General features: G+C 38.9%; 1 protein-coding gene and 1 long non-coding RNA gene across 3 annotated transcripts in view; both read right to left on the bottom strand.

The window, feature by feature from the left end:
* STT3B (STT3 oligosaccharyltransferase complex catalytic subunit B) overlaps window positions 1-6,608 on the bottom strand; it is a 69,597-nt gene extending 62,989 nt beyond the window's left edge. Inside the window, exon 1 of the mRNA XM_063303922.1 lies at window positions 5,932-6,608. Coding sequence (XP_063159992.1) covers window positions 5,932-6,218 — 287 coding nt within the window. The 5' untranslated portion in view covers window positions 6,219-6,608. The remainder of the gene's footprint in view (window positions 1-5,931) is intronic.
* Window positions 1-17,071, bottom strand: part of LOC134497916 (uncharacterized) — an 854,438-nt gene that overhangs the window by 196,998 nt on the left and 640,369 nt on the right. The gene's annotated exons all lie outside the window — the stretch shown is intronic.

The following is a 17,071-nucleotide window of genomic DNA, read 5'->3' as shown; positions in this document are numbered from 1 at the left end:
CTGCAGAATTTGATAGATGATTGATTTGGCACTTGCCACTATCTGTTGTTGAGTCTTACCGTAACACATTTAGCCTGCCTATGTTTGAAATTGTTCAAATTCCCAAGAAGCAACAAATTATCAATTGCAATGAGGATTCTGAAAAATGGCAATAGTGAAATATACGAACTGGGGAAACCTAGAAATGTTATTTCTAAAATCATCCATACATTTAAACGATGCTCTTTAACTCGATGTAATAATAACCTGTTGTTTAATATCCATAATAACTATCTACAGCATAACAGAATGTTAGTATGAGTCACCCTATTGTCTCGGAAAACATTAACTGCCTGTAAGAACAATACATTCTACATCAGTCTTAGAAGTACAAGACTCATAATAATCTCCTCTGAATGAATCCAGTCCAGCTATATTAGATACAGCACTATAAATGAGAGATCTTTCTACTCTCTATTTACAAAATATTAGTGAAATGTGGATAGATTTTAAATAATTAAATGTAAGATTATGTTAATTCCATTAATTTTATGTTTTAGACAACAACTAGAAACAGGCCTACTCAACGGATCAATTCTAAGTAGATGCTCACGAAGATTGACTTATATGGCAATGCAAAGATCAATAAAGTTTCTGTTATTGCTAAGATGTATTCCCATGGAGAATTAAAAAAAAAAGGAAAGGCAATAGGAATATCTTACTTCTAACAATTTATCTGAATAATAGGCTCCTCAAAACCAGCCATTTTGAAATCTCAATGGACTGTATCTTTAGACATGGAGATTCATCTTCATAGGAATATTCTCCTGTAGGTTCACATTGCTCAACTGCCTTAAGTATACCTATGGAGCATTTGGAAAATTTCTATTTCAATTAACTAGAGGTTAGCTTATCTCTGAAACCTACAGGGTAGTTAGCTTAATTAAAACAAGCCAGCTTCATGGTTTGAAGTTATCTGCTATTAGCAAACCAGCTTAGTTTAGCTGCTGTTCAGGAAACTTCATAAACTATGATAAATCAAAGCAGAAGCAGAAATGAATTCCTTCTTGTGACTTTCATGTGATCATGATTTATCATCACATCCAAAAGCAGCCATTATGGAATGGTAACAAAATAAATAATAAACAAAGCACCTGTCCTTTGGAACATCTTGCCCCCAGAGGTGAGATTAGCTCCATCGCTCCTAGCCTTCCGGAGGAATTTGAAGACCTGGCTCTGCCACCAGGCTTGGGGCAGGGAGGAGAATAGTCATACTTGGGGTTGGCTAGTGCCTTGAAGTGCCCCTCCTACGCAATGACTGGATGAGACCATAGCCATCTGGATTTTATTATATTTGGTAGCTCTGTGAAATTGTTTTATATTTAAATTTTATTATATATTTATTTATATTGTAAACCGCCCAGAGTCCCTCTGGTCGGAGGACATGAGTGGTGACAAATTTGATAAAATAAACAAACAAATAAGTATAAAAGAATCAATAGGTGTGAGCTGCAACTACATGCAAGCACCTCCTTACGGATAAACAGAAGGCCTAAATTATTCAGAACAACCATCACAGGCACATACATAGCAAACGTAAAGAGAAACTAAGGTCAAAATTCAAAATCAGAAGTGTTGATAGAGACCCAGCTTTGGGGGAAAAAGTCAAAAAGTGAAGTTTATAGCTGCAAGTTCATTACATTTTCCACTATAAAGGAAGCAATCCTTAATTATAAAAAGATAGTTAACTTTTCAACATTTCCACTTTGAAAATAAATATAAGCTACCTAATACTCTCCTTGTACACAGTAACAGCATGATGTTGCTGAAATAAGAGCATATCTATAGACTGATCTCTGCAGCCTAAATTACAAAGACAAATTCACCTTTTATCAATCAAAATAGTCAAACAGGGAATTATTTATTGTTATCCTGGATGCTATAAGTTTTCCTTCTTCAGTTCTATCTGGGGGTCTAGTGTGAAACTACAATTCAGCATAACACTTTGAGAAATTTTATAAATTACACTGTTATTGTTCTCTCCAAATTGCACCTATGGGAAAATTGGTTAGTTCTTAGTAGAAATTAAATTTGATCAGAAGATTTTAAAATCTGTATCTCAATTTTAGACTGCATGTGACACTATTTTTAGTCTAAATATAAACCGTACTCTCTAGTTCCACAATTCAAACAGGTAGAATTAAACCTAAATAGGTTTCCTCTTTGCTTTTTATTGGAGATACTTAGATCTGTAAGCCAAATGCTGCCTTCAAAAATCTTGGATGCATCCTCAGAAGCTCCCCCAAAAGTTTTTAACAAGTTCCAATTTTAATTTAACAAAAGGCAAAAGTTATTAAATACAGAAGAAATCATATCAAGTACATTAAATCAATGTAACGTTATTGAAAATTAAAAGTAAATGTAATCAAACTAAATTTAGGTATTGTTTTGGCCCATCTGTTTTTTTAGAATGTGGCTCTCAGCAAGTGAGTCAATCAGCCCTCAGCCTGAAAAGAGTTGGGAATCCCTACCCTAAATGCTAATTACTTTGTCATAATTTATTTTTCCATTGTGATTGTTTCTCCTAGAGATGATATACAAAACACTTCAATAGATTTAAGACGAAAATATTTATGAATATGCCATTCTTTATTTGATGAAACTATACTGAACCTATTGCTTTCTCAGATATAGGCAGTGGGATGCACAAGAAATGCTTTTCTGATATTGTCTCTAGCATATCAGATTGCCTGTGTTTTAGGAAGTTAGGCTGCCTTCTCACTGGCAGTGTTCTGTTTCTGCTTAAGACTGTATACTGAAAAGCATCCAGTGACAGAATACTTAACTGTTATGGTTAACTATAATTATAGTAAGCCTAGTCTCTGATGTAAACATTCCAAATACTCATGGAGTACCTTTTCCTTAGGAGAACTGGCCCACTAACTGCATTATGAGATGACTCCAATTAATAAATGTCAATATAATATCATAAAAGTTCACACCGGATAACCAAGAAAGTACCCAATCACATGAATCAGGAGCTTGGCAACCTAGGCTACCCCAAAAACTTTTAAATGACTCATGGAATTCCCTCATTTGGCAAGCTGCATGGAAACAGTGTTCAATTATCTAAAATGACTACAGGGTGAAAAAGGGTTAAAGAAATTTTTTAAAAATCCAGAAACTATTGAGCAACTGAATCATTCAGACAATATATTTACACACTTAAAAGATGTTTCTAAAATACTTAATGTAGTTATTAGATTATATCAATCTTTCTTTGAGGAGCTCAAGGCAGTGTCTACAGCACTCCCTCCTCCAAAGAAAGTTGAGATAAGCTGAATTGAGTGTGCGGCTGGTCCAAAGATGCCTAGGGTGGACTTGAACCTGGGTCATCCTAGTGCAACATCTTTACATTACACCATACCAACTCTCTTCTAGGTATGCCCCCAATAACATATCATGTCATGTCATGTCATGTCATGTCATATCAGAAATGACTTCTGAAAGACCTTTTTTATTTTCTGTGGTGATGAACTCAGCTACTTATTTGTCTCATATGTGAAGATTCTTGAGGCAAAAAGTAGGCAGCTCCTTTTAACTGTTCCTGCTCTGAGATGTAATTTGTTTATTTTATCATCTCTGTATTACGGTCTTTATCAGCTTCTGTTTCCAACAGTTCATGACTACTAAAATATTGTCCAAATATTAAATCGATTGTATAGTAAAATATCTTACTGGAAATATCTGTTTTGTCAACGATCAAATATTTTAAATTCATAAAATCTTTCCCCATGCAATCCAGAATTAGAATTTTCATATCTATAATTAAGTATTTCAGTATGTTTAGAAATAGCCCCCAAACTTTAATGCTTCTAACAAAAGCAGTAGGCTAGGAGAAAAAAAGTCATCAAAATCTTTGGAAATAAAATAATGGCACAATTTGTATTCTTTAATCCAGCCAGGACTATCTTTCCTGCCTGAAGTCCTGAAGTATTCAATGGGCTATTTGGCATGTTAGTTCATATTATGTGAATATTATAGATTTATAGAATGTATTTTCTGAAAAGTAATAATTAAAGCAGTTATATATCCTCTTAAGAGTGAAAATTCTGATTAACAACTTCGTAAGATGTGAGATAACTGCCCTTCAGTTCAAATGCCAAATTAAACCAAGAACTGGATTGTCTACTTTATTACACTTACGATGGTAAAATGGAAGTTTAAGTTTGCTGCAGTATGATTTGTTTGATCTGAATGGTAATAAACTAACAATACCTCCCCTCAGCTAACTGTCCTACAGCACAAAAAAACTTAACACATATTCTCAGGGAGGGTTTTTCCATATGCAGTTTTCCAAACTGATCTAACTAGAATTGTTCCCAGAGCAAAGATACAAATACTGATTCCCATCTCAGGACAAAGTTCAAGGGCTATGGACCAGGAAACCAGCATAATAGAATGGATTTAACCCCTCCAAGTTTTTACATACATGTTCTGTACAATGTAGCAGCCTTCTCAAGTACGTCAAATTCAATGCAGCCCACTCTAATGTATAGTCCATATGGCAGGCTGAAATAATGAGATATAAAATAGATGATGCAATCAACCACAGGGGTAAGATGTGCAAAACAGTGCAACTGCCTCCAGTTTTGTAATTAAAAGTGCAGAATCAGAAACACAGAAACGTATCAATCAGAAATAATCTTACAAGACTACAGCTCGTCATATTCAAGAATTAGCTTCTATTCTGTGTCAAGAAAATGTCAGTCTAGGACAAATCAATGCAGAATAGTATCTCCCTGTATAACAATAATTACTGTAAAAAGTGACATCAAGTTACTGTAACCCAATCTGGTCAAGATCTGATGTTCAATCAATGTATTTATTTTCTGTAACTGTCATACAGGCATGTAAAATCATGAAATGGAAATTGTGCCTTTAAATTCAGTTATGTAGAAACCACAGAAAGTACCATGTGATCACAAAAATAATACTGTACTCCTAACAAAAAATTGTGCGCCTATGTAAAATCAAAGTCCTACTCATTTTCCTTTTTAATTCATTGCAATATCGTTACCAGCAATATCTGTCTGCTGTAATTGCAATTTGTCAACTACCTTTCATGTCCCCAATCTCACGTTGCTGATACAGTTCCCAATATGCTCGCTGGGGAAGCATAAAGTTAAAGCCCATAGGCAGCCTCTATCAGGAATATACTGATTTTCTCACCCAATTGCTTAAGAAACTTGGCCATCAAGTGCATAGCTACTAAATCTCATGTGAACAGGATCCACTTGTATATACCCCCCTCCCCCCGACTCCTCTGCTCACGTCCGACAGCTTATTGCCAAGGTTCCCGGTCCTTCAGCGTCCAATGCTTTTTAACTAGCGCTCCCTTGCTCTGTTCCTCTCTCCCATACATAAACGCAAATGCACGTTCGTCGTCTATGCTGCAGCGAAGATTACAGCTGCGTTGCACAAGTTTTGCCGAATGAATAAATGAAAACAATTTTGGGCCTCTTAGTCCAACACCAGACCGCATTCAAGTCGTAAGCTTAGACAAGACTGTCTCGGTGTTTTGGCACAGGAATACAAGACGATCTTAGAGTAAAATACTGTACCTATCTCCAACGTAGCGTTTGTTGGCCTTCCCACCTTTCCGCCCTTCCAAGCAACTTCAGGTCTTTTCCACATGCCGTCTTCCCCTCCCTTCCCCTTGCACCATCGCACAGCACATTAGTCTCTCCCCAAACACTCCCATTATCTTCCCTTTTTTTTTGGATTTTAAAACTCTATTCGGTCGCGGTCTCCTATATGCTCAAGGGCCACACAGGCAGCAGTTCTTTTATTAAACCCGCCTCCCCACTCCTCGGTTTAACTGTGCCGCTTGGTCGTCCTCCACCTCATGGAGCAGCACCGGGGTCCGTTTCAGGCGTCCCGAACTCTTACCAGGGGTCGAACTCGTGTATGATGCTCTCGAAGCGGATGACGGCGAAAAGCCTGGAACTGAAACCAGCCAGCCAGGCCAGGAAAAGGATCGTGAAGGAGAGCAGCGACTGCCAGCCCGCCGGTTGCGACAGGCCCCCCGACAGGCCGCCCCCTCCCGCCGGGGCCCCGGGGCCGGTAACCGCCGATGAGGAGCCTCGGCTGTTGGCCAGCGCTTGGGAGTTCGAAGATGACGACGAGACGGCGGCACCGGACTTGTGCTTCTGGTCGGGGGCTGAGTGTTCCGCCATGTTGCTCCCCGGGCTCCTCGCTGTTTCTCCGCCTAACGCGCGGCGAAGGAGGGGCAGAGTCCGCCCCGTTCCCTCAGCGCGCTTCGCAAAAGAAGCGGGGGGGCAGCGGCTGAAGTCGTTGTTTCTTTCCGAGCCCCTTTCACTGGCGGGGGAAGCACTTCCCTGCCGCCGCCTCTTCTCTAGCGACCCAGCAACTATCGCCCGTTGCGGCCGCCGCCAACATCCCAATGCGGCGCCAGAGAACGGGCGCGAGACTGGAGCAGCGCGCGCGCGAGAGAGAGAGATGTGGCGGGGGGGGGAAGTAAGGAGTGGGTGTGAGAATAAGCGGGGCGACAGATCGAGAAGGGGAGGAGCTTCGAGCCGAAGGTAATGAAAGTAGCTTCCGTGTGAAAATGAATTGGCTCAGGACGGCGTTCCAGTAGCTTGAGGAAAATGAAGGGGGAGGAGAAATAAAGCGCGGGACTGTAGATAGCCGTTGGGCGGCGCGTGAGAAAAGGAGGCGGGGAAAGGAGCTAAAATGGCTAATTGAGGCTCTCGGCCCGAGCAACCGCTGACACTGAATTGGGCGGAGCCGACAACCAGGCTTTTCCTCCCGTTTTCGTCAAGAACTCCCTATTAACCTGTCAGAGAGCGACAGGTACTTCAAAAGGACAAAGCGAAAGCCAATCAGGATCGAGAGCCATAGGGCGCGGATAAAAGAAAGGCGGTAACTTTATCAGTTTTCACCAATGATAAAAAGCTGTGCTAAGTGGAATCGCTTGATTGGCTGAGATGTTAACCAGTGACGGAGAAACGATGAAGTTGCTTTTTCTCCGTCACGTGAAGTGAATTAAGTGTAGACGTTTTGGGCCCGCCACTGGAGTTGAAGGAGCTGCAGTATTGTATTTTAAAAGAGGAAATTCTAACAGTAGCCTGTGTTGCTTTTGCATTCGTAGCGAGGAAGTGCGAGGCATATTGGGGCTTGTAGTTTCTAGGCATTCTTCCTTTGCATCTGTCAAACGTTCTGCCCACCCCTGTTGTCATGGTAAACTTGGAGGACACACCCGTCAAAATCTGTACACTTGTTTTCTGAAGGTTTAAAAGAAACTGAAGCACGGTACAGAAGGTTATTGTGATACTGTGAACACTACCATGCTCAGTGCAAAATGCAACTTAAAAAAATCACTCCGAATGACACACTTGCAGACTCATAGGTACGTAGGGCAACTGGAGCTAGAAAGAGAAAGGTTGCGCAACCCAAACTATGTTTCCCAACCCTGGCAACTTCTCGGAAGGGCTGTTGCTGAGAATTCTGGGAATTGAAGTCCACATCGTATCTCAAACTTGCTAAAATGGAAAACGCTGTTCTAAATAGCCACCTCGAAGCAGTAATGCATAGGATGAAGACAAAATGAGACTGAACACAATAGCAGGTGCCCAGGTTCATGTAATAATTAATATTCAGACTCAGGTATAGGATCCTTTTCAATGTATCAAGTTCACAGAGTAGCTGTTGTTTTATTCTCATACTACCATAATAGTCTCCCACCCATCCAGCTTGCGACTGCTCATTTAATAAAACAATATTCTATTCTTAGGGGAAAAAACTAGAATATATTTTTTTAAAAAACTTCTAACAATAAATGGAACATCAAGAAAGATTTCCAATAAGCAGTTGCTTATAGCTGAATAAAAACACATACATACAACTGATGAGTCTGAATAAATCAAATATCTTTGCTAGGAAGGACGGAAGATAAACTGCTTTGGTGCCAGGCAATCTTCCTGAGAAGATTGAGAAAGGTTTCTGTAACTGGGTAACAAATTAGAAAAAGCCCTTTCCCTGGACATCACCTTCAAATGGCCCAGATCATATGCCATTTAATGGCTTTTAAGACAGAACTAATAATTCAAATTGTGCTTAGAATTACATAGGCAGCCCGAACAGGATATAAAGCTCATGAAACCTTAGTGACTGATGCTGCCATTAATATTTTCCAGTACTTTTCACTTACAGCTGTGCATGGAACACACATAATAGTAATCTAAACAGGATACAGTATAACCACAATATAACCAACATATCTTTCTGTCATGTGGATTAAACCAAGCATGCTAGCTGTGGCTGGTAAGTCTTGGCTGGTTATATCTTTTGGATCTCTAAATGTAAAGCTGATTATAATACGCCTAAGCTGTGAACAAGCCTTTCTGAAAGGGAAATCTTATAAGCAATTCAGACAGCAATTCAAGACAGAAACAAGCCTAAGCTTTTCACCTAACTACTCCAAATTAATTTATTGTTTACAGCTTTTTCCATTGTAACCGACATTGTTATCTTGCAAAATTCTACAAAATAATGGTTTTCGGAGACTCACTATCCTATGAAGCAGATATCACATGTCCCTAAAAGATGTTCAAGATCTTATAATTTCAAAATAAGATCTTCTTATTTTGAAAATAACCCAACTCATTATTATGTTATGGAGTCAGTTGCAGACACAACACTAGGCAGCATGAATTGTCCTGCGATTCCTACTGCCAGCATAAACTGTGTTGCTCAAGTCTTTCTCTTCACCCTGAACTGAAGTTTGCCAATTGGTGTACTATGCAAAAGCAAAGCAGCTGTTACAGCTGGGTGGATAGAATTTGGAAGGAGTAAGTAGAAAGCTATAGCCTCCAACTTAGCTGGTGGGGGGTGCAAATAATAATAATAATTGCAAATAAGACAGGTGTCCCTGTCCTAACAGTCAGGAACCACGCTGAGACGAGGAATAAGTCTCTAGTGTTTTATTACTGCTGCGTTCGACAGAAAATCCTAACAAACTGAAGAAGCGTGAGAAAACCCATACAGATAAACCCCAAAAGTCAAGGCGGGTCTGTTCTGTGTCTCTTTGAATGACTGCTCAACTCCTCACTACTACGCATGTGTTTTCCTCCCTGGATAGGGGCCCCTTCCTGCTCACCATCAGTGCTCATGACAGTCCCTTTGTATAAGCAGCACAGTCCTTCTCTCCCGTGGAGTCTATTTTTTGAGGGAGGGGTTTAAAGCACACTCACAGCAAACTTGGTGAATTAGAAAAGAGAAATACAAGCATGACACCAGGGACCAGAATTGCAGATTTCAAATAAGGCACCACTTTACACAAATGACTTGTACATGGTATTGGGTTCAGAGGTTCTTGCAAGCATTTGGCTGGAGGCAGCATCTCACCCTTAATAAAAACCCATCTCAGTTTAGGACCTAGATGAAAGATGAGCATAGTTTCAGACTGTCAGAATCAAAGATCACAAATTTCACATTTTTGGGAGCCACAACACCTGTTAATATTAATTGAGTTAGGTTATTTTTCCCAGAAGGATCTTAGGGTGAAAGATTGTTTTACTGTATTTGAAGTGCATGAGCAATTCTTTGCACAAAAAAAAAAAAGAAAAAAAAGAAAAAGAAAAAGTTATGTATCTTTTTACTTGATGATATCATGAGTTTGCAGGACCTTCCAGAAATGGAAGAAATGAGTAGATATGAATTGTGGCGCATGATGAAAGGTCTGTGTAAGTTCCTTTAAAAAAATTACAAACTAGCACTGCCAGATAAGTTCTGATATGGAGAGGAAAGATTACTCTTCCCTCTTCTAGGTGAGGCTGACTGAACATTTTTGGACCCAAAATGTGTGGAGAAGGTACAGATGAATCCCTGTTCTTGCTCTATTGATTCTTGAAAAGGGTAGATGAAGCCTGCAAGATCTGACAGCCTAGATCTCATCCCTGGGCTGAACAGGTGATATAATAGAAGTGCTGACCCAGTGCCTGAAGTTGTTAAGATCTGGATGGGGAGGAACAGACTTTGATTGAATCCCTCTAAGATAGAGTAGCTTCGGGTTTATGGAACGAATGATTCCAGGGAAATCTCATCTCTGACTCTGAACGGGGTTTTATTCCCCCACTCAGGGGTGGTTTGCAATCTGGGATTCTCCTAGACTCACAGCTCCTGCTTGAAGCGCTGGCTTTTACACAGTTACATCTTCTGTATCAATTGCATCCATTCCTGGTCTGGGAGGCCCTGCTCATAATCACTCATGCCCTAGTCACTTCCTGTTTGGGCTACTGTAACATACTTTACATGCGGCTGCTCTTGAACATTCTGAAGTTACAGAAGTGATGGCCTGGGCAGTAATGGATGTGTCCCAATATACTTGTGTGGCTCAACTCTTTTGGGAGACACATTAGTTTCTAGTTGGCTTCTGGGTGTGATTCAAGGTGCTGGTTGTCACCTTTAACGGCCTATATGGCTCTTGATCTGGTTATATGAGGGTTCACCTTCTCCTGTATTCATCTGCCTATCCAATCAGCTCAAATGGGGTCAACTCCCTCCAGGTTTCATCCTTTTGACATTGTCATCTGACAGGGGCCTGAAAGAAGGCATTTTGGCAGCTGCCACCTCTTCGAAATTTCCTCCCAGCAGAGGTTTAGTCAGCTTCATACCTTTTGGGCTTAGGAAAATTGTGAAGATCTATGTGTCCCATCCTGCACAGGAAGAGGGTATCTTGTAATTTAATAGTGGGGTTATAAGTACATGGCATTTGTAGTTTTTTGCTGTTTATCTTTCTTGATCTTTTTATTTTGTATGTTTTTTGGGGGACATTACTTTATATGTTAACATTGTTAACCACCTGGAGTCTTTTGGAATGGGGGAAATACATGCAAAACAAACAAACAAACAAGGTGTAAAGTTCAGCAAACGAAGGTATGGGCTAAACTGTTTCTCAAAACTGGGCAAAAAGAAGACACAGAATTTTGAAGGATAATTAACCTCCTCCAACTTGCAAAGACAGTGTTGGCTTTTTGAGGGATGATATCTGCAAAAAAATAAATAAATAGGGAGTTCCAGTCAATACATAAAAGGAGGGAAACTGACAAAAAGGGATCTAATAAAATGTGATTAATTGAAGTTTGCTGTGTCATCCAGGACATATTTCCTTCCTTAATGCTAAACCAGATTATGTATGCATTGTGGACACTAAGGTTGGTTAACAGTGGTGTACTTGGTTTACTATGCAAACCAAAAAGCTTAATAATTGAGCCCATGACACTGCCATCTCACTTGTCCCCCATCATATATCTCAACTCAAACAAGTTTTGAAAGTTCCTATCCTATATAATTTGGATCAGAAATGACTATCATTTTGAGTTTGTTTTGCAACTTATAAGAAGCCTTGATTAGAAAGTCCAGTTTGTGTAAATCCAAAATGTCCAATAGTCATTTCAAATTTGGACAACATGGTAAATCAATACGCTGATGACACTGAACTCAATCATTTGCATCTGAACCAAGAGAAATTATGCAAATTACATGCTTATATAAAATCTTCATTCTTTACATTTATAATATTTTCATTCTGTACTGTATTATCTCTATGTATTCTTCTGTTATAGTCTTTGATGTTAACTGATCAAAACGGGAGCAGAGATAAAAGAGCTGAAGAATGCAGACTACTGTATGCACCATTTAGAGCTGATATATGGAAACAAACTGAAGACAATATCTGTTGCTGGAGGTGCTCTATTATTTATTTAAAATAATTTAAAATAATTTAAGCAAAGATTGGACAGCCATTTGTCTGGGATGGTATGAGGAGTCCTGTCCTAGGCAGGAATTGGAGTGAAGGACCTCCAAGGTCCCTTTGAACCCTATTCAACAAAACAAAAATACTTTGGACTTATTAGACTGTATTGCTTATACAGAAAAAGCTTGAGCAAATCATCATATTGTTGGAAATGCAATGAGATTAATTCTTCATTTAAACATATCTCTACAGTGTCCTATATTTTTCATTGTTGCAGGAAGATACTATGTGTTTTAATTCAATTGTGAGACAAGATTTAATATTCTCAGATATATTCCTATTTTGAATAGAAATTTTCCATTTCTACCATATGTAGGTTTATTTATTTATCAACCAAATGAGTATGCTGACTCAATCACAAGACTCTCAGTGGCTACCAAGATTTAAAAAATACAATAAAGAATAACAAATACAAAAATAATCCAATATATGGCAACAGGCCCCAAAAGTCTCAGGAAAAACTCTCTCTCTAACATTTTTCAGAAAGCAGACTATGTGGGAGACAGACGAATTTCCAACAGGAGGTCATTCCAGAGGGCTGGCCCCACCACTGAAGAATAGTGCTTCTGGGCTTTGGCCCCCTGACCTCCCATAAATGAGGGAAAAACCAGCTCGCATGAACAGATGGTCAGGACAACTCTAATGGGGAGATGCAATCCTTTAGAAAACCAGGCACCAAGCCATAAAGGGTTTGTTGTTCATGCCAGCCCCTTAAATTGTACTCAGAAGCTAAGAGGCAGCCAATGCAGGGCCCACAGAACAGGTGTAACAGGCCTCCTATGGTGAGCACACGGACTGTTGCATTTTTGTACCAACTGAACCTTCCGAGTAGTTTTTAAAGGCAGCCCAAAGTAGAGCATATTGCAGTAATCTAAACAGGAGGAGTTGAGGGCGTGACCCACTTTAATCAGGTCCTCAGTAAGGCCACAACTGGCACAACAACCAAAGCTGGGCAGAGGCCCCCCTGACACATTCTCTACCTGCTAATCCAGCAGGATCTGCAACCCCAGGGGGACCCCCAAGTTGTGGACCTGCTCCTCAGGACAATTCAACCCCATCCAGAGGCAAAACAAAGGGCCTAGAGGACCTCCAGTGTATGAACAAAAGCTCTACCTTGCTAAGTCTTAGTTTAAGCCTGTTCTTTCCCATCCATATCCTGAAGCTGACACCCGTAAAAAGAAAGTGGATTCTATATGCCCTAGTTATAGCTTAAAAGACTTATTCTTAAGCATTGGAAGAGTAAACTTATGACCCCAACTACTCAATACTCTGCAGAGTTGGTGTTAGTAGCAACATATGAAGAAATTATTTATTTATGTAGATTAGCTATGAATGATTGTTAGGAAAACTGGCTACCATTTTTGAAATGCTAATATAGAATTTTTATACATGTTCATATATGTGTGTGTGTGTGCGTGTGTGCCCTGCATGTTTTTGTCTCTTTTTAAAAGGTTTATTTCTTAACTACGGCTATTTGTTTTTTCTTGTTTTTGTTGTATTCAGTTAATAAAAGCAATTAAAGCAATTAATGTTGTTCACGGTGAACAGGGTTAATGCTTCTAAGATGTAATAATAATAAGAAGAAGAGGAAGAAGAAGAAGAAGCCAAAATATAGCACCAAGATCTCATCCAATAAATCTGACAGTTGCTGTAGTTTAATTTGACATACTGTGTACAGAAGAAAAATAAATATTCTACATATGTCAGCATTCTTATAACCTCAATACATTAATGAGAGAGAGAAGAGAGAGGGTTTTTTTAAATTTATAGATGATAGATAATAGTCACACAACATAAATCAGTTTATTTACTTTGACCTTCGACCAACCAACACAAGTAAAAAAACAAATAAGAAAATTGGGCAGTAAACAAAGACATTTATCCAGAAGAACCCCATAAAGTACCAGCAGTTTGGTATCAATCAACACTCAGCAACCATCTGCATAGAAGGCAAAAGAGTCACTGCACAAGAAGTCTCCTTGTTCCAACTGGCAAGGGAAAAGTAATTTCTGTTTTTGGGCCAGCGCACTTAATCTTGCAGAAAGTGCTGTCACAATTTATTTCAATTATTCTCATAAATAACAGAACAGAACATGTAGTGTGGAATGTCTTCCCCTCACAAAAATAAATAATACAGATTAAAAGGCACTTGGTGATACTGTCCATCTATAATTGCCAAAGGCCTTTCCTGAAATCCCAGCAGCATTTAAAATACTCCTTATATAAAAGCTTAGATTAAGAGATCTAGCATGTAATTTTCCAGTTCATGCTGACATTTTATTTTCATTATTGTAACAATGATTTTACATTAGGTATTAAAGATAATTTTAATAGAAAAAGACACATTAGAAATGCCACTGAAACTCCAGTTTAATTTTTAATTACTAGATCCATTAACATAGGTTTGGAAGAAACCATATCTATCTTTCAGAAGCTAGGTGCTTCACTTAGCTAAAATAAATTGAGGTTGTTCATATAGGCAGAACATTTTTAATTTAGTTCCTAGAGGATGAGTTATTCTGAGCCAGAAATTAAATGGAAGAAAATAAAGTCATGTCTAAATTTGGGAACATCCTGAAGAGGTAAACCCTGTTAAAGGCTTAGTATAAAAGACAATGTACATGCCTATCTGCATATTCTCTTATTCTTGTTCACTGATACTCTGCCCAGATATCTTCCAGTTTGTTGCTGTTACAGTGAAGTAGTTTGAACATCCTGGCTACCACCTTCCCCATGAGATGCATAATTCTTAAAAGTAATGTCCCTTATCGGTGGTTCAGTTATAGTAGCTTTCCAAACCATAATCGTTTTGCAACCCCCCAAAAAACAAAAACAAAACAAAACAACTGTAGTCCTTTAAAACAAAAGCAAAACTATTAAACAGTTAACAGTGTATACCTGATCAACAAAGATCCAAGAAGAGATTTTGTTGGCATGCTGTCTAAGAAAAAAATTAATTAGTTTTACAAGCAACATAATAATTATTTTGACATTTTGAGGCCTGTCAAAATGTAGCATTTTCTCCTTGGGAAAACAATCAACGGTTACCGCTTTTACATTTTTTAGCAGTCAGGCTTTTGATTCCTTAAGCAATGGGACAATTTTAATTGAACTAAAACCACATTCCTATCACAATTCTCTTTCACTCTGATCTATAAACCAATTAACAAGCAATCCGGATTTAGCAAGTTAAAGGTAGGTGTCTGTGTTGGAGTTTGCGCAGCAAGTGCAGAGTGCTGGAAAGCGTTTGGCATGAGAGATCAGAAAGAAGACACCAGGCATTTCAGCAAAAAAGTTTTATTCAAAGAAAACAGAGATCATAAACAGTTACTCATCCAGATCCCTGAGTGGGATTCAAAAGCTTCTTAAATATAAAAGAGCATATTTACAAGTACACACACACATACAAGTGTGCTGAGCAGAAGGGTTGAAAAGAAGCTGCAAACAGGAGAAGCAAGGGGCTGGCTCTGGCAGAGCTGGCTTATTTAAATGCAAATCAAGTAAGGAAGCAGAGGATGGTTTCAGTTGCCCATATAAGGTCATTGGATACTTAAACCTTGTTGACCAAATGAGGCCTGATCTTTTGACTCTGCCAAACACTTAAGAAAATGATTAGTTACCATGGATACCTGGATACCTGGTGTCTCTGTGACTTGTTCCTGGTAGCACAACAACGAAATATCAACAGTCTGCAAGTTACATCAAATAAGGATGACCACCATCTTGGAGAGCTTTAGACACTTTAATGCAAGACAAGGCTATATATCTTTGAAGCAATACCTCTGTTACTAGTTATTGGGGACATGAAGATGAAGATGCTGTTGTCTTCATGTCCTCATTGTGGACTTACCTAAAGGTTGATCTCTTTAGAAAGAAAATGCTGGCATAGAAAGGCCTTTGGTTTAGTTCATTAGGAATCTTCTCTTTTACATCCTTAGCATTCACTGCAAAATTTGATGGGATCTGTATGCTGTTCAAATTCTGTTGTGATATTAATTATATTAGACTTCACCATGCGATTGATCAAATTTCATATCTGGAGGCTGGCAGATTTCTTGGAGTGAAGTGTTACAACTGAAAAATACTGATAGGCTCATTGAGACCATCTTTCAGAAGTGAAATATAAATCTCTGCTGACAGATATGACTTGATAGATGAACGTGTTTTTCAAATGAGAACAAAACTGCATAGGAAACCTGTGGAATTCTGAAATGTTTCTGTCAGACTCTTTTTAGATGTTTTAAATACTGCAATATATACTAATACATACTGTATATGTTAAAATATTATAGAATGAGAACTGGTCTGGTATAGCAGTTAAGGCACTGAACTAGGAGCAGAAGAATTAGGTTCTAGTCTTCCTTTATGCATGGAAGCCAGCTGGGTGACTTTTGGCCAGTTGCTCTCATTCAATCCTAGACCAGGAAGTCGAAAAATATCTATCTACTTATCAACCTGCACTGGACCAGGGTGCTAAATTTGGGTCCATAACCTTCAGGGAAGAGCCTTTCATCCTGCAATGCATTGATCTGAATTGGTATTAATAATATTATATATTTGTGGTGGGGATCTGGCTCTCAATTTTTATCATAATATATGGATCAAAAAGTTCAGTTTTGTGTTTTTTTATTCCTATGTATTTAAAAACATAACTCTGTAATATTATGGATTTCACAAAGTCTAGTTTGCATAGTTTATATATTTGTTTGACAATTAATTGACCAACAAGATATAACATTCATGAGGATAAAAGGGGGAAGCATGAATGCACGTGCAAATGATGTTCCTAAAGTCTCTATTTACATCCTAGCCAAGCTGAGCCGGTCACAGTAGCTGGTAGCACCCAGCCAACTTTGGTCTAGCTTGAAAAAAATGTAGCTGGGTCAGATTTGAGTAGTACTTGAATAGGAAACCAAAAGGAAATCCCAGGGGTATAGATTAGACTGGGAAGTAAAACAACAACAACAACAACCTGAAAGAAGCCAATGGCAAAGCATTTCTGTATAGCTGCTAAGAAAACAACAAGGATATATCTATGTGGTTACCAGGCGACAGTACCTTTTTTACATTTTGAGCAGCATGGTCTGAAGAGGAATTTTACTTGGTATATTATACTCAGACCCTGCCTTTCCTCAGTGAGCTCAAGGCCGCATACACTGGGAAGTCTTCCCTCATTATGTCCCTAGAACAGTCAGACAATGAATTTAGTTGGTTAAGAGAGAATGATTTGCCCAGTCATGGGTGGAATTGGTG

Source organism: Candoia aspera, chromosome 4, assembly GCF_035149785.1.
Source record: "Candoia aspera isolate rCanAsp1 chromosome 4, rCanAsp1.hap2, whole genome shotgun sequence".
NCBI lineage: Eukaryota > Metazoa > Chordata > Lepidosauria > Squamata > Boidae > Candoia > Candoia aspera.
Note: the sequence above shows the minus strand (reverse complement) of the source record. Positions and strands in the feature narration are given on the sequence as shown.